Raw genomic sequence first — 21,959 nt, forward strand, 5'->3', positions numbered from 1 at the left:
AGAACCAATGGGCCTCCAGACAGGGGAAGCGTGACGTCGCGTCACAAGGCCACGCCCCGGCAGATCCGGCGCCGCTGCCGCCCCGCCCTCCTTGCCCTGCGCTTCCGACGGCTCCTGGGCGGCGGAGACCCTCCGCCGCTGGATGTCTCCGCGGCCTGCGGAAAAGTCACGTCCTTCTCATACTTCCCAGTCTGGGTCATAAAGCGAGGTTCATGCCACTCCCCTCTCCTTCGTCTTCACCCTCAAATAACGGTTTCTTAAATCCCAACTCCCAAACCAGGCGGCGCGCCGCTTCCAGTAAGGATTCAACTGTTCCTTTTACAAAACAGGAGAGGGCGCTCGCCTTTAAAAAATTTTAAAAGTCTGGAAAGATACGTCAGATTGTTAACCTGGTTTTCTCTGCGTGGTGATACTGTGGGTAATTTTTTGTGCTCTTATGTGTTTATCTTTTAAAAAAAATCATGTAGTTCTTAAATTAATAAAAAGATTTCCTTTTTCGAATTTCTGTTGACTGCTTACTCCAGTCAGCCTCCTAATGTAATTGACTGTTTCACTTGTCACCCTTCCCGGTGTCTCCCATTTCCATTGCCAAGTACAGAACCTGACACACTGTATGTTTTCTGTTGATTGAATTATCTACTCTGACTACCTTACAGAGCTTTAGTGAAACTACCCTTTCCTTGGGCCATTCCTTTTCTTAGAGAGAATGGCTCCTGTCTCCACCCAACATCCGCCTTCTGAGGTGATTCATACATTAAACTGCCCAGGGAACATCTAGTTGGAGGTCCCAAAGTACCCAAATCGGACATGGATGGAAATCTAGTTATCTTCCCTTTTTATATTACCTTTATTTATTCTTTCCCTAAAGTTCTACCTTTGCGTAGATCTGAGTTTCTGACCTATGTCATTTTCCTTCTTTCTGAAGAATTTCTTTTCACATATCTTGCAAGTTATCTCTCCTGGTGACACATTCCCTCGATTTTTGTTTGTCTGAGAAAATACTACTCCTTTTGAAAGATAATTTTGCTGGATATAGAAGTCTAGGGTGGTAGACTTTTTTCCCTCAACACATCAAACATTTCACTACACTTTCTTCTTGCATGGTTTCTGAAGAGAAATCCAATGTAATTCTTATCCTTGCTCCTCTGTAGGTAAGATGTCCCCTCTCCCACCCTACTGCCCCCAGGCTCTGTTCAAGATTTTCTCTTGCTTTTTGATTTTCTGTTCATCTTTCTTCTTAATTGTGAAGACAGGAATGAGAACTTTCAAGCTTCTTACATGCTAGACTGAAAATTGGAAGCTATTTTTCATTTTTAATTCTCTTTCTCCTGGGCTCTGTGTTTCTGTGCTTGGCACCTTTCTTCTGTGACCGTGAGTCAGAAACCCAGATCACTGCCGGTAACTGTCCTCCCTCCTTTCCAAATCTAATTCCTCACCAAGTCTAATCAATTCTACTTCTTATAGAACCTTCAAACCTACCCCCTTTTTATCATTCTCACTGCCTCTATCCTATTTCAGTTTCCCTGTTTCTCACGTTGAGAAAACTCTAGTTTCCCCACCTCCAGCCCAACTCTTAATTTCTTTTCCATACTGCCTTCATCATAAGCAAATGTGAAATGCAAAACTGATCATATCATCCCTAACTGAAAGTTCCTTCTTACCTTCAAAAGAATGCCCAAACTCCAAAATATGGCCAAAGGATTTCTAATGATCTGGCTAAGTTTACATCTTCATCCACATTCCATGCCACTTTGCACTTATCATGCACCTCTGTGGCCATCCTCTTCAAACTCCTTGCATTTTCCAAATACATTGTGTTGTCTCATACTTCGTGCCTTGCGCATTCCTCGGTCCTTCTTGCCTCTTGGACTAGACTTTCTTTCATCTTTTGTGGCTCATCTAGTAACCACCTCCATGAAGCCCCTCATGGTTCTCTTCTCAGGCCCCATAGCATCCTGTCCATCTTTTATTGACACCATGGTCAGGCAGAATTTATCTTGTTTTTTTTAAATACTTTAAAAAGTTTTAATTTAATTTATTTCCCTTAACAGAGGCCCTGGGGATTGAACCCAGGACCTTGTGAATGCCAAGCACACACTCTACCACTGAGCTACACCACCTACCCCCAGAATCTATCTTGTAATGTTGTTATAAGGATTAAATGAATTAGTAAATATAAAGCACTTGGAACAGTGCCTGGCTCCTAGTAAATACTACGTATACATCTACTGTATTTTCAATGTGTACATGTCTGTCACTCGCACTGAGTGGAAGACCCTGGAGGGAAGGGCTTACTTCTTTCTCGTACATATTATGTTACTGGTGACTAATCCAGCTTCTGGTTCATATGTTCATGGCTGACATGAACAGCTCCTTTGTTAGTCCTCTGTCTCCTGCCCCAGGAGCCCCTTGTCTTGCAAGCCTTCTTCAGCTCAAAGTTTCAAGAAGACTAGTGGTTGGAACTCAGAACATCGGGCACTCCTGGCTACTCCTTATTGTTATTGTTGTTTTGTTTTTCTTTTTTGAGGATTTCAAGCGTTTTTGAGCTCTGATACCTACAGGAGACTAGGGTAAAATGAACAAGTGTGAAGCAAGTTACAAAGTTGTTAGAAATCTTAAGCTCTCACGTTGTCTCCTGGGAGTTCAATAAAAAGAGGTACTGTTGTGTTATTGCTCAGCCTTTCTGGAAACTAATTTAACAAAATGCATCAGCCACCTTAAACATGCTCAGTCCCCTTTACAGAATAATTCTCTCTCAGGGGGGTTATCATAAGGAAATAATTTAAAATGAGCACAAAGATTTATGTGTTTGTACAAGGATATTTATCACAGCTCTATTTAGAGTAGCAAAACATTGGGAAGACATATTTCCGGGAGTGAGAGTTTAATCAAATAAATTATGTCATTTGTTCACTTTTATTAAAAATACAGTACAACAAACAGAGTTTGCTCCGTAAGTTCAAAGAACAATTATAAGTTACATCTTGTAATTGTTGCTTTTAAATTTATAAGTAGCAAACATTTCTTGTGCAGCTCGGTGCCGGGCCCTGTTCTAGGTCCTGGGTCACAGGTGTGAACAAGACAGATAAGGTCTCAGCTCTTATGGAGGTTATATTTTAGAGAAAATAGACAGAGTTTAATTTAAAAAAAAACCACTCTGGTGTTAAACGATTAACGCTAGATGGGATATGAAATAAAATAGGTTGATATGCTAAACAGACTGGAGGCAACAGAGTAATCAGACTGATGGACAGGGAAGAGCTCTGTTGGGAGGCGACATCTGAGCTGAGACCAGCCATTCCACCTGGGGGAAGAGTGCTCCTCCAGAAGGAAGAGCAGATGCCAAGTCTTAGGTAGAAGGTTGGTGGATTTGAGAAGCAGAAGGACTGTGGGGCCGAGGCAGCAGGGCCAGGGGCACGTGGTGGAGTGAGATTGGAGAGGGCTGCAGGGCCAGACGGATGAAGGTAGGACTTTGGATTGTTCCAAGGGTGATGGGAAAGCATTGGAAATGTAGCCATAGCATAAGCTGCTCCATCTTGAGCAGCACAGATTTTAAAATTTACATGTATTTTCCTTCCCTGCTGCCTCTGGCATGTCTTAGAACTATTTGGACAATGACTAATTGACCAGGAGAGAATTAGTCTTGCTTGCTTAAGAATTCCAGGGACTCAACTTGAGGTGGGAGCAGATGGACCCTGGAGGAGAAGATTAACTGCGCATAAAGCAATCAATATGATGCTGATCAGACCACTGCATGACCATTTCTCGAGATGATTATAGGAGCTGACTGTGCTGTTCTGCATGTAGCCCCTGCCTGTACACCAGCAAAACTTTCCTTTAAAACTTTTGTCCTCTAACTGGCAGCTTGGAGATGGCTTGGGGATATTAGTGCATCTTCCCAGGTTGCTGGCCTCCTGAGTAAAGCGGCCTTTCCTTCCCCACCAACACTTGTCTCTTGAGTATTGGCTTTTCAGGCGGTGAATGGCTGACTTTGGGTTCGGTTTCAGTCTCATCCGGTTATACAAAATTTTAAGCAGGAGAGTACCAGGATTTCATTTAGAGTTTAGAAAGCTCACTGGCTGTGTAAAAATTAGATTATTCAGTAATGAGAGTGGAAACACACCAGGAGGCTATGGCTGTTCTGCAGGGAGGGAGCACCTTGACAGTGTCAAGTGGAGAGGATGACAGATTCAGATATATTTCGGACGTAGAACTGATAACAATTGCTGATGGAGTGAATATTCGAGGAGAGGAAAGGGAGGAATCAAGGGTGACTTGTAGGTTTTTGGCTGGAACAACTGGGCCATTATAGTAACAATGAAATGGGAAAAACTCAGGAGGATGAATTTAGGGGTAGAATTCAGAGCTCTGTGGGGCGGCTTTCAGTCTAAGATAGAATATAGCCCTATTTTAATCCATTTCTAGACTGCTCAATGATTTTTGGACAGCTTACTTAGCTCCTTTCCCCAGTTTCTGTATCTGTAGAGGGGGCATTACAGCACACTCTACCTTAGGAGGTTGTTTGAAGATGACAGGCATTATTATATGTAAATAGATTAGTGCCAAATTCTTCCTCACTCAGAAAATATTTAGTAAGCATTTCTATGCACTAAATTGTGAACATACACCAGAGACCAAAACAGACAAAAATCACTGCTCTTGTGGGGGAAGGGAGACACCATAAATCAATGTAGTGTTAAAATATTTAATATGTTGAATGTGGCTAAGTGTTATGGAGAAAAATAAAACAGGGAAAAGTGGTCATGAAGAGAGAAGTGGGCTGCAGTTTAAAATAGGATGGCCATACTACTCAGCCGCTAAAAAGAATGAAACAATGTTATTTGCAATAACATGGATGGGCCTAGAGATGATCATACTAAGTGAAGTCAGTCAGGCAGAGAAAGACAAATATCATATGACATCACTAATATATGGAATCTAAAAAAAATGATACAAGTGAATTTTTTTACAAAACAGAAAGACTCACAGACATAGAAAACAAACTTACGGTTACCAAAGGGGAAAGACGGAGGAGGGATAAATCAGGAGTTTGGGATTAGCAGATACACACCACTATATGTAAAACAGATAAACAACAAGGTCCTACTGTATAGCACAGGGAGCTACATTCAGTATCTTGTTAAAATCTATTATGAAAAAGAATATGAAAAAGAATATATATCTATATGTATGACTGAATCACTGTGCTGTACACCAGAAATTAACACAACATTGTAAATCAACTAGACTTCAATAAAATAACACGGCTGGAAAAGGTCCCATTAAGACAGTGATATTTGAGGATAAATCTCAAAGGAGGGGAGAGTGCCAACCACGTGGCTATCAGGAGAAGGGGGAGCCAGGCAGGGAAAATGGCAAGTCCAAAGGCCCTGAGGTGGAGGCTTCAAGAAATAAGAAGAGGGGGGAGGGTATAGCTCAAGCGGTAGAGTGCATGCTTAGCATGTGTGAAGTCCTGTGTTCAATCCCCAGTACTTCCATAAAGAAATAAATAAACAAGAAAACCTAACTACCTCCCCCCAAAACAAACAAAGTGCAAAAGAAACAAGAAGAAAGGTGAAGCAGCAGTGGCTGTTTTTCTGCGAGAGGAGAGGAGCCACTGGGAGGAGGGTGAGGGGTGGTGAGCAGATTGGTGACATGATCTGACTGACATTTAAAAACATTCCTCTGGCTGCCAAATTGAGAATAGACAGGGCAGGGAGGCTAGTGAGGAGACTGGGGCTTCACTCCAAGTGGGGGAGGATGGTACCTTGGACTTGGATGGGGCAGTACTGGTAGAGAAGATTTGATAATAAACAAATGGTACATGGAATTCAATATATAGAATGTTAGATAGTAACATGTGCTAAGGAGAAAAATAAAGAATAAGGGGGCATAGGAAACATGGAAGGTGTTGCAATTTTAAAATGGGATGGCAGAGAAGCCTAAAGGTGATGGCACTTAAGCTAAGACTTGAAGGAGCTAAGGAGAGCCACATGGGGAAGAACTCCTCAGGCGAGGGCAGCCTTGCAGAGACGCTGGAGCAGGAGTGTGCCTGGCGCTGTCCAGCTAGGAAGGGGCCAGTGAGCTGCATGGACTGACCCGGGGGGGAAGCGGAGGTGAGGCAGAGTCACAGAAGACTGTAAAGATTTTGACTTAGGAGGAAGCCAGTGGCAGGTTTGGAGCAGAGGGCTGACACGATCTGGTCCACCTGCTCATCTGACTCACGTGTGAAGAACAGGGTATCAAAGGGCAAGAGCAGAAGCGGGGAAATGACTAGGAAGTGGGTGCCACGGTCCAGCTGAGAAATGAAGGCAGCTCTGGCAGCCTGGCAGCCCTAGGGGTGATGAGGAGTGGTCAGACTCTGGACACTGAGGAATGGGAGACAGAACCATCGAGATTTGCTGACAGATTGAACGTGGGATGTGAGAGAAAGAAAGAAGTCGAGGATGACTCCAGGAGTTTGGAAAAAAACTGAAAAGATGGAGTTGCCATTTACTGATGTAAAGGAGGCTGCAGGAGGAGGTGCCGGCGGGAGGACAGTGTGACTTGCACGTGTTACACCTGGGCTGTCTAGGAGACATCCCACAGAGATATTAAGAAGGCTGTAAATATACAAGTTTGAGGTTCAAGAAAAACCTACAATTTTGGGAATGAAGGATCCTTAAAACCACAAGACTGGCAGAGCTCACCTGGGCAGGGTATAGCTGGATGAAAGAGCACTTGGGGCGAAGGCCTGAGTCACCCCAACACCCCCAGGTTAAGCAGAGGCAGAGGCACCAGCCCTGGAGACTGAGAAGGGCAGTCAGAGATGCAGGAGGACCAGGAGGGTGGCTGGGAAGCCAAGTCTATCATTCAGTCTCTAAACATGATGTTTTCAAGGAATGGTCAGTGCTGTGGGAAAATGCTCACTGTGGGTTACATGGGGGAGAAAAGCAGCATGTGAAACACAACGTTAACAGTTACTTTCTGCACCTGGTGGTCGTTGAGCATTATTGTTATTCTCATCTTTACAATTTTATGTATTTTCTTAATTCTCAATACTGAACAGGTATGACTTTTGTAAAAATCCCCAGACAAGGATATTTGAAGTTAAATACCAGAAAGTGGCTTTTGCTGCTCAGAGAGAACTCCAGCCTATTTCTACCTCAAACATGTGTCACAGGGGAATTTGGGTCCTTCTCTCCCACAAGGGGTGCCATGGAGGGGGCAGTCTCACTCAACCCCCGGGGGCTTCAAAAGGGCTTTGGTCAGTAGAAGCGCCCTGGGGTCAGGGAAGACTGGTCCGGTGAGCCCTGGAGGCCATCCTGACACCTCATCTCAAGAGCTGCTGAGCGGTACCATCACTGACCTGCCAGCCACACTTCTCACAACCAGGGGCATCAGAAGTGCCACATGCATCCCCAAGACAGGCCGTGGGGCCACACCCCTTGGCCTGGCATATGGCAGATGGACAGAACAGCAGCTTCATTAAAAAAGTTTATTTGCATCTGTGCAAGAGAGGTCAGCTCCTCCCCAGGTGAGGTCCTCCCTCCTGAGCCCCCGGGAAGCAGCTCTGCTGCGGTCCCCTGTCTTGAGGCAGTGTCCTTGCTCATCTGACTCCAGTCCCATTGCTCCTGGCCCAGGGCTAAGCCCCGCCTCGAGATGCCATAGGGATGGTCTCTCCTGAGTGACTGTCGCCTCCAGCATCTGAGAAGCCCCCACCTCCAGCGGCCGGAGCCACGTCCACCTGGATGACCCCGTGCACTTGGGAGAGCTGTGGGCTGTCCAAGCTGGCGATGAGCTGGCGGGGGCCTGGTCGCACTGGCACGAATGTCTGGCGCAGCGTCACTGTCTCGTGGCCCCCAATGTCCCTGTGGGCAGAGATAGGGTCATGGGCCTGGGGTGACAGGAGGTGGAGTCGGGAGGAAGGACTGATGGGGCAGCCAGGAAGGAAGGAGCAGAAGGTGGAGCCCTTCAGGCATCTCTGGGCTCAGCTGTAATCTCCACACCCACGACCTACCAACCTGGACACAGCCTGAACCCCCAAGCCGCCTCCACAAGGCCAGATCAGCGGCCACCCACCCAGCTGCCGGAGCTGGAAATCTCTTCATCCATGATTCCTCCCTCCCTGCTCTCACAAACATCTGGACAAAGACTGCGTGCGGCACTGCCTCCCCCTCCTCTCCATTGCCAACACTCCTGCCCCAACCAGGTCATCGCATCCCCTGTAGGACTTCCAAGAACAAGGAAACTTCAAAATGAGACTTTGGGGCTTGACATGGTATTGCCAAATACTTTCAGGTTTGCTAAGAAAGAGAGTGGAAGAAAATTAATTATCCTCTGCTACAATCATCATCTTTCAGGATGTTATCTCAAGGAAAAAAAAAAGTAAAGTCCATCCCAAGAACAGGCAATTGGCATCTTTAGATTGATATACATGTGTGTGTGTGGGAGGGGGAGAAGCATACACGTGCTGGTGGACACACACACACGTGTGCGCACACTACAGTGTCTTTATTTTCTTCCTTCCCATGGATCTCTGAAAAGCTAGTCCCAGATCACCCCTCTGGGAACCACAATTTCACCAGCCTTCTAACCAGACTCCTTGCCTCCCATCTCATTTTTCCATTCTATTTTTCAACCACTCAGAGGTGAACTGAACCCTTCAAGGGCTTGGCCTCCTTGGTGCTTATGAGACAGATGAAACTGTAGCTCTCTAACCTGCCACACAGGCTCATTCTGACTCACCCTGCCTGCCTGCCTGCCTGCGCGACCTCATTCCGCCACCACTCCCCTATCCACCAGTCCCACTGAACTCCCTTCCTTCCCTGAACTCACTTCCATTTTCATGCTTTGCCCCTGGGCTGCCTCCTCAGCAAGGGCTCCCTGGAGTTCCTCCTTCCCTCAGGAAAATTAATCTCACCTTTCTCTGAGCTCCACCAGCAGTCTGCATGTGCATTTATACCCTGGCTATGATTGCATTCATTTGCACCTGCTCACACCTGTCAGCATCTGTTCTTTTCAGCCTCTGCCTGAAACCCTTACCTCTGACACCCTGCCCAATGGAGCCTGCACTGGGGACACCCTCAGAAGCCACAGTCTCTTGCAAACACCTCAGTCCTTCAAGGGACTGAGCTAACACCCCAACACTGAGGATGAGCTCTCCTTGGGGCAAAGCACGTAGCTTGGAGCCTGCTTCCAAGGGGCATCCCTGGACCACTCTCTACCCCTTCCACCTCGGTTAGCTGTGTGGTTTAGGACAAGTTACTGGTCATCTCTGATCCTCACTTTCTGATGTAAAGTGGAAGATGGTCTTGACGGTGCCTCCAAGCTCTGTGAAGAAGGGAAGCAGGGGAGGCAGGGAGATAGATATACGTAGCTTACTGATTAAGTTACAGACTCAATTTCTAAACTTCCTGTCATAATATACAACTTGAAATTAAGTCTACAACGTAACTGGTAGGCTATACTCTGCCTGCTTACCAATTTGTGTCTTTAATCTGTGTCCACTTTTCCATAGATACAAAGTTGAAGGTTGTTTAGGTTCAGACCAGGCTTCAAAAGTCTATTTAACCTGTACTCTAACTGAGCTGTACTATTTCAGAGCCGAGCCTTTATTTGTAAGATTATTTCCAAGAGAAGTTTCTTTCCAGTTTCCAGCTAAGGATGTCAAGATCTCTCCCTACCCTGGTCTTCGTGTCCGGTGAGACCTTTGCCACACCCCAGTTTGCGAGTTTAAGCTGAGCACGTCATTTTCTAAGACTGGAAGCTGCCTGCAACAATGTACAGGTAATAAAACCAGCTCCCTGACAAGGACACCAGAACTCAGATGTCCACATTAGTATTGTACTTCAATTACAGACATACTCAACCATGTTGAACATTTTTAAAAACCCCTCTCAGATTTTCTTTCAGAGCCATTTAAAACCACACACACATCACGTACACCCAGTCACGTACTCAGGCAGCACACACACTCGTCACCGTCCCTCCTTTACAGCCAAGTTTCATTTCTGACTGGAAAGGGCATTGTCATCCATCTTATTCACTTATCTTATTAATTAATGTTAGTTCTCAACGACCTGAGGCTGTTTCTCCAAAGTCACATCCACCCCCTTAAGGCCACCCTAAGACATTCTAGAGAATGTGACTTAGGCTCCAGGGGAAATTCCCGAGAAGTGTTTGGAGCAGGCTTCCAGCTTCCCCTGCTGATTGCTTTGGTAGTGACAACAGCCATCTGGAGGAGTACGTTCTGGAATGTTTATTAAGTGGCCAGTCACCAGGCTGGGTGGCACACCTTATGCTATAATGCAGTTCCATACCACAGCCTTTGATGTGCAAATGATAGCAAAGGAAACGCCCATCTTGGAATCTAATGTATCCAAACCAGCAGCTCGGGGACCTCTCCTCAGGACTCTCAGTTGTCCTGGAGGCCCCCGCCTGGGCTCACAGCAGCTGAGATGCCACAGAACGTCCAAGGAGGACATGCCTTGCGAAACCATCATCCAGCCCTCTTACCGGTGGGAAGACTGGGGCCTTACGTGGAGGGAGACTCACACAAGCCCCACAGCTGAAGAGAGGGTCCGGGTCTCCAGCACTCGGCATGGTGGTCCTTTCCTTACTCCCTGGCGGTGGCAAGAATCAAAGACCTGGTGGGGCTGCTGAGTTAGGGGAGTCCAGCTCTGGAGATCCCACAGGACACGGGCACCTCCCTCTGTCATCTGGGAGACACCAGCAGGCGAGCTGCCTGGGAGTCTCAACCTCTACCCTCAAAGCTGCCAGAGACCCTTGTAGGCTGACATGAGGAGTGCGTTCCTTTGGGACATGTTACATCTTCCAGGGGAACAGGCTGGGGCAAAGATCGGGATAGCAACCTTTCCAGCTTTGGCCTACTGGTGAAAGGGGTGGCCCCCAACAGGCAGAGGGTACTGTGTGTGGGCAGAGGGATGGGCAGGGACCCTCTGCATCCCCCACCCAGCCCTCTACACGTGCCCTTGGTTTCCCTCGGGTGCTCTGTGTCGAACTCTGCGTCGAACAAAGAAAATGCTGACCCCTGTCCCCAGAGAGCTGATCTCAAAGTCAGCCTCTAGCCTCCTCTGCTCTCCCTCTGTGCTGTGCCCTCATGTGTAGGTCTGTGGGCACTTGCTGGGCACTTGCTGGGCAGAGAGCCTTGCCTGACTTGGGACCAGGCCCAGGCAGTTTGGGTGAGGGCCCTCCCCTCCAGAGCTGCTGCTCAGCCCTCACGGCACTGCCCCAGCAACAAGCCTGAGAGCCTTTGCCTGGCGCTTACCATGGCCCCTTAGGAGCTGTGAGACCCTGTGAGCTGTGGCTACCAGCTGCCCCATCTGGAAAGGGGGAACAGCTGCCAACAGAGTTGGCAACAACTGATGCTGTGCTGAGTATCATACTAAGCACACTATCCTCTGACTCTCACAGTGACCCTCAGAGCCCGGCATTTTTGTTATCCCCACTTTACAGGTGAGAAAATTGAGACACAGAAATCAGTCACTTGCCCCAGGGCACATGGCTGGTGAGTGGATAGAGCTGGGACTTGAAGCTAATCACATAATGACCTCTAATGTTCTTTAAAGGGTTCTTATGATCTCCAAATGAGCTAATATTCCTGAAAGTGCCTGCTCAACTCCTGAGAGCTGGGCAACATTAGTGATGAGTTGCTAGTGATTCCTATGTGAGGTTTTAGCTACCTAATGAGCCAGTGAGGCAGGGTGGGGACACCACACAGCGCTGCCTGCAGCAAGTCTTCCTAAACACCAGCTGGACTGAACTGAGTCAGGAGGTGTTGCCAGCTGGCGCCAGGCTGCTTTGCTTACCGTCCTGACCGAGAGAGGAAGCAAATCTGGGACTCATGTAGCCCGGGAGGCGGGCAAGGGTGGTGGCAAGAGCAGGAGAGGATGGACTCACCCAACATTGAGGACCTTGGGTCTCTGCAACCCGGAGCCCTCGAGCCGGAAGACAACATTGGTGAGGGTGACAGGCAGGGGGTTCTTGAAGACAATCTGTACCTCGCACTCCTGGCCCACCACGGCTGCTCCCAATAACTGAGAAAAAAAGAAGTCCCCACCCCCACATCAGAGACCCTGGCCAGACTCAGAAGACTGGACACTCCACCAGAGAGGGAGAACTCCTTAGGACCAAGACCTCCTGGACCCCACATTTCTGCCCCTGAGAGAGGGTTCCCCCAAAGCCAGAGAGGAAATTCCAACCCACCCCCAAGCTGAAGCCACCACAGAATCAGGGATAGGAGATCTGAGTTTTACAGATGAGGAAACTGAAGCCCAAGAGCCCAGAGCCAGTCCCTGACCTCCTCCTGCCACTGCTCATCTGGCCAGCCCGCTCCCAGCAGAGTGCCCGACCCCGCTCCCCTGGCTCTCTGATTTTCCCCGGCCCCAGCCAGCTGCACTACCGTGAGGGAGAGGTCCGGGGTGCGCAGACGGAAGGTGTGCTGCTTGGCCAGCACCTGCCCGTTCTCCTTGACGTGGCCTGAGATGTTGAGCAGCATGGCCCCCTGGTCCACGAGGTGGGGCCGGTACTCCTTGTAGGCCACGGGCATGGCCACCCGCTCCGCTGGGGAGGAAAGGCATGGCATCACTGAGGCTGCATCCCCAGACACAGCCTCCCAGGGTTTCCATGTCCCCAGCCCCGAGGTGCCCAGCCACGGTGGGGTGGGGGTTAGGGCTCAAAAAGGAGCACTTACAGGCCCCTGGCGCCAGCACCACTTCCTTCTTGCTCTCCTTGAAAACGGACCCAGTGACGCCGGTGTAGAAGGTGACAGAGAGGTAGAGGTGCAGCTTCACAGTGCGGCGGCTGCTGCCGCGGTTGGTCAGCACCACACTGACCGTCAGGTCCTGGCCCATCACCGCGTCCTGTGCCTCCACCTGCACGGACACATCCTCGGCCGAGTCCCGGGAGGCGTACACATTGGGTTTGCTGCCATGGGCGGCTGCTGTCTCCACTGCCTTCCGCTCTGCATCTGAGCCTGGGGTTGAGGGTCAAGGGTGAGGTTACAGCTGGGTGGGTGAGCACTCAGCAGGAATGCTTGGTGTGTCCTGAGCTGGCCGGGTTGGGGAGACAGTACCTTCTGGGTGCTTATAGATGTGGGTGATGTCTTCCCGCATGTTGGAGCCAATGGCCTTGGTGATGATGAGTGTGCCAATGGCCTTCTCCTCCACATACACAATCTTGAAGCTGCCGTCATCCTGCCGCTGCCAGTAAACCTTGTCACTGTTCACCTGTTGGGGGAGTGTTGGGGGTGAGCCCGGAATGAGTGAGCCAGAGGGTCTGAGTGTGGGCCTGACCCCCAGCTGCCCTCCCCTGAACCTAGGAGCTGCAGGCAGGGCTAGATCCAAAGGTTGGGAGCTGCCTGGCAGAGTCAAAGTGGGAGACTTTCCAAGCTTGAGCCAGACAGGCCAGAGAGCAGGAAAAAGCTGGTCTGGGAGGCTCTGTGCCATGTATTCTACATTAATAACAGTAATCCCTTATGCTCATTCTCTGACTTTATGACTTATAAAGCAGTTTCATTCCCATTATTTCTTTTGATCCTGAGTACAGGAAGTATGGCAGCCATTATTAACTCCCTTTTACAGATGGGGAAACTAAGTGACTTGCTCAAGGTCACACAGCTAGTCAGTCAGTGATGAAGGTGGGACCCGAGAACCCAGGACTGACACCAGTGCCCTGGTCTCCCCAGGCTGCCCACGAAGGCCCCTGGAGCGCAGCCCTCACCTCGGCAAAAATGAAGGGCGTGTCATACTTCATGTAGACCAGGCCGTTCTTGATGGACTGCACAGAGCAGGGGCCGCAGCAGAAGATGCCTAGGGGAGTGAGGGCATCATGGAGGTGAGAGAGCCAAGGAGACTGAGGGGGGACCCTCAGATCCGGGGCCCCCCAATCCAGGCCCCGTGTCCACTGCCCAGAGTCAGCACCTACCCAGTCCAACTCAGGGAAGGCAAACAAAGGACAGCACAGTTCTATGTGGCCTCAGTCACTGGCTGGGATGGCGGGACAGGGACAACCATGGGGACAAGCCTGCCTTGTTAATCCAAATCACTGGCACACTTCCTCCACTGGCTGAAGCTGGATGCTGGCTGTCTGTGGCCCCCAGAGGTCAAGACCACCCCCTCATCGTACATCAAGACAAACCCAGAGTCCTCAGTGGCTCTGCTGGCTGGCTGGGAGAGCAATGACCTCATGGTCACTGTTCTAGGAAGATCCAGAACCCCTTAGCTCTGCAGCCCCCTGTGTCCTCTCTGTGGGGAGGTGGGAGAGGGGGCTGGTGGGAAACAGAGTCTGTCCTCCTCGTGCTCAGGAGGGTTTTCTGGAGGAGACAGGCTGACAGGGAGGAGGCTTGGCAGGAGAGGACCCAGAACAGAAAGTGAGGGCCATCCAACAAGAAAGAATTTGAGAAAACACCTCACACTACAGTCTCCTTTTACAAATGGGCAACAGGCTCGGCAAGGCAAAGCAGGTGCAAAGACCGCACAAGGCAGTCGGATACAGAGAGGGTAGAAAGCGCTAACGTTTGCTGCACAGCTACTTTGTTCCAGCCCTGCTGCCAGTCTAATCTGACTTCTCATCGGAACTTCCCAACCATCCTACATGGAATATCATCTCATATTACAAATAAGGACACCAAAGCCCAAAGGTGCAGAGAATTTGTCTAAGGGGACTTGTCTAAGAAGTGATCAGGCTAGACTCTGGCCCGGGTCTGGCTGGCTCAGAAACCCTGCATACTGCCCAGCCCACCACCTCCAAGAGCGGGGACCGGAACTCAGGTCTCCTGGTGCCCTGTGCCAGGCTGCTCCAGCTCTGCAGGCATTGTGGGGTTGCACAGCTCAGGGGGTACTGTTCACAGAGATGATTAAGAGGGAGTGGTCTGGCCAGAGACCAGAGGAAGAATGTGGGCTAGGGGAGGGCCATCTGACCCAGGGAGAGGGGAAAAGGTGGGGGGAGGGCGCCGGAGGGGCATGCCGGGCTGCCCGGGCCCTGAGTGTTAAGGTGGGAAGGGGATGAGGGACCCGTTAGAGAAGAGATGGTGCAAGGGGTCTAATTTTTGCAGAAACGTGTATCGCGGAAAGGAGACTCCAAGTTATGCCATCAGTGATTGTTTCTTCGGGCCGCGCTGGGTTATAGAAGCCGTTTTCTCCCTTAAATCCATTTAACCCTGATTGTTTTCTATGCTGTACCTGTAACTCATGGTGAGCAATGGAACAGACATGAGAGGAACTTGGTGAAAGTGAGAATACGTGTCAAAAAGAGAAGGAGTCAGGAGCTGGGTTTGCTCTGCTGCTGACTTAATGCTCTGTGCATGAGAGAAAGTCCCAAACCCAGCTGATCTGCAGCATCACCAGGGGAACTTTCAAAAATACAGATTCCTGGAATCTCTTCCCAGAATGTCTGATGTGTCAGGTCTGGGGTAGGATGCAGAAATTTCCTTAAAACAACACAAAACAGAAACCTCCTGAGAGAAAATGGGGAACTTTTATATTTTATGTTATGCAATTCTATACAATTAGTCAATTCATTTTTTTTCCTTTTAAGCAGGTCTTCTAATAATGACTTAAAAATATATATATATATATGTATCCTTCATTAATTATCTCCAGGACATGCAAATAAAAAAGTAAGCAGGAATAGTGTATTTCTAGAAGGAGGGAAACCTCTCACTGAATTTTCTTGAATCTTTGGATTTTTCAACCATCTAAGTATTGTAACCATTACAAATAAATAAAATTTAGGCAAAGAGTTCTGCAGAAAAGTGAAAGTAATTGAAGGGCCACATGGTGATTGCCCCATCCAGGACACTGGGGTTTGTTACGCAGGCTGGGGAGAGGGGGAGGGGCCCCGATTGGGGTCCAGGAGCCAAGCAGGGCCCCGTCTCACCGCTGCTGGTCTCCTGGGGTGTGGCGTCCACGACCTGCCACCCGTCGAAGCCTGAAGGCAGATCTGGCCTCTTCATCCAACAGTCATTCCACACGTGGAAGTTCCTGGATGGGCATGGACGGAGGGCTCCCTGAGCAGCCCACCCAGGGCCTCCCCAGCCTCCCCCCGGCATCCACGTCTCAGGTCATCGGTCCTCAGCAGGAACGGGCAGCTCAGCCCCAGCCCCAGCCTCACCAAACGGAATCATGGTTCAGGTGCTCGAGTGGCTTCATGTTCTCGTCAAAGTAGATGTCCATGGTGAGGGATGTGTCTGTGTCATGTGCGGAGTTGAAGTTGGTGACAGTGCGGGTGGCCAGGCCCAGGCAGCGTAGCACTGTGGGGGAACCAGGGTTGGGGTTCAGGGCCTGGGACCAGGGCAGGGGTGGGGGGGCAGGTGAGGCATCAGGTCAGGAATAATAGGGAGACAAGGGCAACTGGGGTTGCCAAGCTGGGTCAAGGGTCACAAGGGTCAGGAGGAAGCCAGGGTCACCTGCCTGGCCTTGTCCCTGTCTGTCCCTTCTCCCTCCTCTCCTTTAGGCCTCTCTTGGTCGTTAACACTAATTACTGATAATGAAGGCCTGCCTACCATCCACCCCCGCCTGCCCCTGCACTGTAGCCACCATTAGGCTGGGCTCCTGAAGGTGGAGCCTGCCTTCCCTCCCTCCTTCTCAGAGGGCCCAGGTCATTCCTGTCCCGTCCTCCCACTACCTGTGGTAGTCACACCGGCGAAGACCCAGCACTGGCCATAGGGGACAGAGTAGCCGGTACGTAGGTAGCTGAGTAGGATCTCCACACTGCCCACCCACGCCGATGGATTGGTGCCACGGGAGTAATCGCCAGACCAGTTCCCAATCAGGACCCCATTGTCATCCAAGGAGTTCACCTGCCCAGGACAGGATGGGATGAGGCAGAGTCGGGGGTGAGGCTCAGAACCCCCCATGTGGGTCCCTGGAACCACCCCTCACTCCTAAATACTTCAGGATCCAGTGACAGCCTGAGCCCCGCCCATTCCTCCCAGAGCCTTCTGCCCCCCCACCCTGGTCTGACATCGGAATGTGAATGATGGGTGTGCCAAATTTTGGGTTTGGCCCTACATTCCACAAGAGCTGGGACAGGAGCCAGAAAGGACATGGTGAGGGGCAGGCATGGGAGGGAAGAGGAGTGAGACCCCTTCCCACAATACCCTTGGCAAGGGCCGGGACAGGGCTGGGGTCCTGGAAGAATCAGAAAGGGCAGGGGACAGACACACAATAGGGCTCAGAGATACAAGGGTGCTCACCATGGCAGAGATGACCCGGGAGACACTGACTGGGTCCCCACGGCCTCCATATGGCATGCCCCGTCGGTCCAGGATGTACAGGCAGGCATCCAGCACCCCATGGTCAAACTGGAGGGAGAAAGGGCAGAGGTGACCCCTAGACCAGCACCCACTCCCCAGCCCCACCCCACCTGCCTCTAGTGCCCCTGGGTGCACAAGGCTTGGCCAGCTGTACCTGTCCGTAGTTCCACGTCCGCTCGCCAATCTGTGCTTCGGTCCCATAGTAAATTCTCCCAGACTCATTAAGCACGTACTCCTGCCGCCAGTCCTCATGGTCCACATACACGATGTCCTCTGTGCCCCCAAAACATATATGCCTGGTCTCTCCAGCCCCCTCCCTGGGTCTCACCTGCCCCTGGGTCAATTCTAAAGGACTCATGATCACTTAGGAAGAGCAGGGACGCCTCTGGCCTGACAGCACTGCTCCCAGGAAGGATGCAGCGAGCGTAACAGAGATGTGGGAGGATGGTGGCTATAACCAAGGCTCTTCACCAGGAAAGGTAAGGCTGTGTGACCTTGAGCTGGTCACCTTTCTACATTGGATCTAGGTCCCCTCACCTGGAAAATGGGAGGCTGGCTTCTCCTCAGGCCAAGTACCCAGGCACATAGCTGGATCCAAGGAAAGGAAAACCTGACCTGCCCTCCCCTCCCCTCCTGTCCATGCCCTGCTCCTGACTCCAGTCGGCTCACCTGGGCACCAGGGATTGAAGAGGATGTAGATTTCATTTCGGGGGTCAAAGGGCAACTGGAACTCGCCAGCCTCTGAGTGTGTGCGGACCGTGAATTGAAACTTGCCGATGATGGCGTTGGGGGAGGTGTGGACCCGTAGGTTCAGATTATTCCCACTGGACTTGGTCACCTGGGCCTTCCAACCTCCACTGCCCCCCTTGCCCACTGGGATGATCACATGGGTGCCCTTGCCCACTTCGGGGTTGTTTCCTGGAGTGGGGAAAGCAGTGATTAGCTGGTGAGGCCTCTCCGAGGACAGGGGATGGAGACTTGGACTTCTCCCAGCCCCACCCAGGATGTGTACGAGCCAGTGCGTGTAGTGTCCCTGAGTTGGGCCATCGCCTGGGCAAATCTCTGAGAGCAGCTGTCCCCACCCGATGCTTGCCCACATGTCAGGGCAGAGTTCCAGCCGAACATCCCAAACCTGTTCCCCTGACACTGAACTCAGAGGTGGGTAGAAGAGACCAGGTCACCGTCACCCTCTGCCTGCCTGTCCCAGCACCTGGGCTGGAGGAGCAGAGCCACCCTGGCTCAGTCCAGTTGCCCCTGGAAAGGGCAGTTCACATCCTGAAGGCCCACCCTGCCTGTTCCCTGGGGCAGTAGCTTCTAGAGCCCTGGGCATCCCTGCTGGAGGTGGTGGGGGTACCTGGGAAATTAGAGGCTGGGTGGGCAAGGCTAGGCCCTAATAAAAGGGTAAGAGGAGTCGCCCGCCCCCGGCAGCAGCATAATCACCAGCCTAGGTAGCCAATGGCCACCGAGCAATGCGGTGAGGGAGGCACCTGCCCTGAGCCATGGGGACAGAGAGAGGGAGACAGAGTTGGACAGAGAGTAGAGCCACTCCCTGGGGAAGGAGGGAAGACCCAGAAAGGAGAAAGACACGCAGAGGCAGCAACACCCAAGGAGATGCTGTAGCAAACACCTAAAGAAAAAGTATTTTGAGACAGATGCCCCTGGAGGCTTGAAGAGGGCAAGTTTCGGAAAATGGGGACATCAAGACCCTCCCTGAGGCACCCCTGGGGACACACTTACATGCTCACACCTGCCTTGTCTGGCAGAGCACAGAGTAGGGTAAGGGCGGAGCCTAAAGATGGCCCTTTGACCCTAATACCTGGGCTGGGGGCCTTGTTAGCAGTGCCCCCCACCCCACCCTGCTGAGGGCCTTCACCCCTCCCACTGCAGGTCCCACTGACCGATGAGCAGCTCCAGGGTGACACGATCAGAGGACTCATAGGGTCGAGACAGGAGGAGGACCATGTGGAAAACCTGCCCACGGCGGATAATCAGCTCATCGTACTCGAATTCATCTGTGTGGTGCTCTCGGCGGTTCTGGTCCGAACGTGAACTCAGGAGATCCACACCAGTCACCACCAGCATACCCTCTGCCAGGCCAGAGTTCTAGATCAGTGAAACCTCATGAGGAGTCCAGGCCCCCATCATTAGCCTCCCAGGCCCCAGAGATGCCAGAATGAGTCTCAGGCCCCATTAAGGCCTTCTGGCTCTCAGATCATGTGGACAGGCAGGCCTCACCTCGGATGGTGCCATCTCCAGCTGCATTCACAGCACTGCCCCGGGAGCCAGGCTGGCGGGAGTCTGTGCCCCGGGAGTCAGGTCTTCGGCCCCCAGAGCTGGATCCTCGACCCCTGGAGCCAGACCCACGGTGCTCAGGCCCCCAGTCATCATCTGCTGCATTCCGGCACGAGCAGCAGGCACAGCAGCGAGCCCAGAAGGAACGGCCCCCTCGGCGTGAACGTCTGTCTGGCTCTGGCTCTGGCTCTGGCTCTGGAGAAGGTGTGGTGGGGGGCTGCCAGGGGTTTCCGCCCCAGCGGCCCACATCCGAACGAGGACTGTCCATTGTGCCTGGAAAGCGCAGGGAGGGTCTCATCACCTGTTCAGACCTCCTTTACCTAGGATGCACCAGTCAGCTAACTCAGAAACTCTCCATCCAGAGAGCTGATTCAGTCCCAGCCTGATGACCGCGACGATATGATCTTGACCCTGGGAGTCCCTCAGATCTATCCAGACACCTTTCCCAAAGACTCCTCTCAGACTCACCTGAGAAACTTCCACATTATAGAGAAGAGTCTTCCCCGCTTACCATCACTTCCACCAAACCAGATGCCCAATCAAGAAACCTGTTCAAGGACCCATCCCAGGAAACGAATGGACGCTTGTCACAGCCTCAAGATCTAGTAGCACAGACCATCCCGGGCCTGCTCCCTCCACCTGCTGGCTCCTCCGTCTAGAGGTCCAGAGCCAGCCACATCAAGGACCCATTTCTTAGCAGCGATCTCCCATCCAAGGCTCCTTGCAGAAGACAGGTGAGTAACATTGGTGACTTGGAGTCCTGGCATTCCCCACGTCAGGTCAAAGACCCAAGAGGAGCTGAGAGGAGGGGCGGGGTGCGGAGGTGCCAGGAGCCGGGCTTCAGGCCGTGGAGTCTCAGCGTTGGGGGCAGCCTCTCGGGCTGACAGACTAGAGCTAGCCCACACCCCACCTTGCTGGGGCTGGGCCTCGGCGCGCGAGAGGCCCCCAGACCGCACCGCCCGGGCTCAGCACCTCACCTGATAGAGGTGTTGGCGACGGCATCTCTGAGTCCCGCAGCCGGGGTGGAACAGGTCGGGACTGATAGGAACGGGACAGACGCCGCCGCAAGAATGGAAGGTGTGGGGCGGGCCAGTAACTGGTTTATGAGGGGTAGGGCGGGGCCAAGCTGCTGTTAAGAAGGGGGAAGCGAGGTTGCTCCATCTCCCTCTAAGGGAGGAGGCCTAACCTCTGGGGGCAGTGTCTAGAGGTAGGGGCGGGAAATGAGGTTGGGCTGCACCCCTCTTTCCCCTTTCGAGGAATGAGGAACCGATTGGAGGCGGGGTGGGGCCTGGGCTCCGGAGAGGGCGGGGTCAGGGTCGGGGGTCTGTCACAGCTGAAGCTGGAAGGCCTGAGGAACCCCAAACCATGCTGATCCCTCCCAGACTGGCCTGGGTAGAGAAGTTCCAAGGGCAATGGGGCAGGCTGCCCCATCCGCCCACACCCCTATCCAGCAGACCCTCTGTTCCCAAGTTCAGGCTGCTTGCTTCTGTCTCATTGGCCCCGGTTGCCAGGCTCTGGCGCAGCCCAGGCCAGGTTCAGCCCTATGAAACTGCCCATGGGCCTGGTTCTGGGACTTGTCCTGCCCAGGGAGGTCCTGGGATCCCAAGCTACAGACTGGTGACATCAGCAGCCAGGCCCTCAGACTGGCTCCACCAGCCAGCCCCTGGCCTGCCGGCTCTTCCAGATCCTCCTACCCCACCACCCAGCTGTCCCTCATTCCTCTAGCTACTCCACAGTTCCCTGCATGAGTGAGCTGGCCCCCTGCTTCCTGTATCCCTCCAAGTTTGGGACTGGCCCGGGTGTGTGTGGGCAGGGATCAGAGTAGGAACAATCTCGTTTCCTACCTCCCACCTATGCTCTAATGCTCAGGTGGGAACTAAGACCACCTCCCCAGGCTGTAGAGTACCCGCTTCTCCAAGAGTCAGCTGGACTGCAGAGTTCTCCAACCTGCAATTCTTCCTGGGAATCCTGACCAACTGGCTCAGGGCACCAGCCCCGACTCCACCCTGACACTGGGAGAAACACTGGGGAAGCCATCAAGAGAACCCCAAGGCAGAGGAGGTCAGGCATCTTCAGGAAGGCTGGGACCCTGTTCTTGGTGACTCTTCTCTCCATCCCACTGTTGTCCCAGCTCTGCCCATCAGCCACTGAAGAGAAGACAGTGAAAACAGGGTTGGCAAGAAGACACAAGGAAGCTGACTGGAAGAGAGGCTGAGTTTGGTGATGCATCCGGCAGGAAGGTGCCTTGGGGAGTGGGGACAGAGGCTCCAGGACCTGGTAGGAAGCCCTCCACACCCTTGCTGACCTTTTCCAGTCCAGGTCTAAGCCCCAGACCCTTCCCCTACCTCCAACACACTCAGAGGATGCACTAGCGGAAATCAAAATCCCAGGCAGGTAAGAGACAGGTCAG

General features: G+C 52.0%; 1 protein-coding gene across 1 annotated transcript; it reads right to left on the reverse strand.

The window, feature by feature from the left end:
* Positions 1-7,463: 7,463 nt before the first annotated feature.
* Positions 7,464-20,657, reverse strand: TGM1 (transglutaminase 1). The gene is made up of 15 exons (XM_006217288.4): positions 20,527-20,657; positions 19,493-19,822; positions 19,156-19,344; positions 17,927-18,175; positions 17,412-17,530; positions 17,198-17,305; positions 16,627-16,801; positions 16,114-16,252; positions 15,880-15,983; positions 13,723-13,811; positions 13,076-13,229; positions 12,695-12,976; positions 12,404-12,564; positions 11,902-12,038; positions 7,464-7,850 (listed from the first exon to the last, which is right to left on the reverse strand). The coding sequence occupies exons 1-15, from the start codon at positions 20,549-20,551 to the stop codon at positions 7,625-7,627; spliced, it is 2,487 nt and encodes an 828-aa protein (XP_006217350.2). The 5' UTR covers positions 20,552-20,657; the 3' UTR covers positions 7,464-7,624.
* Between the last annotated feature and the right edge of the window lie 1,302 nt (positions 20,658-21,959).

The sequence above is a fragment of the Vicugna pacos genome, chromosome 6 (assembly GCF_048564905.1).
Source record: "Vicugna pacos chromosome 6, VicPac4, whole genome shotgun sequence".
NCBI lineage: Eukaryota > Metazoa > Chordata > Mammalia > Artiodactyla > Camelidae > Vicugna > Vicugna pacos.

Coding starts and splice junctions, on each gene's coding strand:
- TGM1 (XM_006217288.4), bottom strand. CDS start 20,551: ATGCCGTCGCCAACACCTCTATCAG. Junction 16,253..16,626: donor CGCCGGTGTGACTACCACAG/GTAGTGGGAGGA, acceptor GTTCCCCCACAG/TGCTACGCTGCCTGGGCCTG. Junction 12,565..12,694: donor GGTGCTGGCGCCAGGGGCCT/GTAAGTGCTCCT, acceptor TTTCCTCCCCAG/CGGAGCGGGTGGCCATGCCC.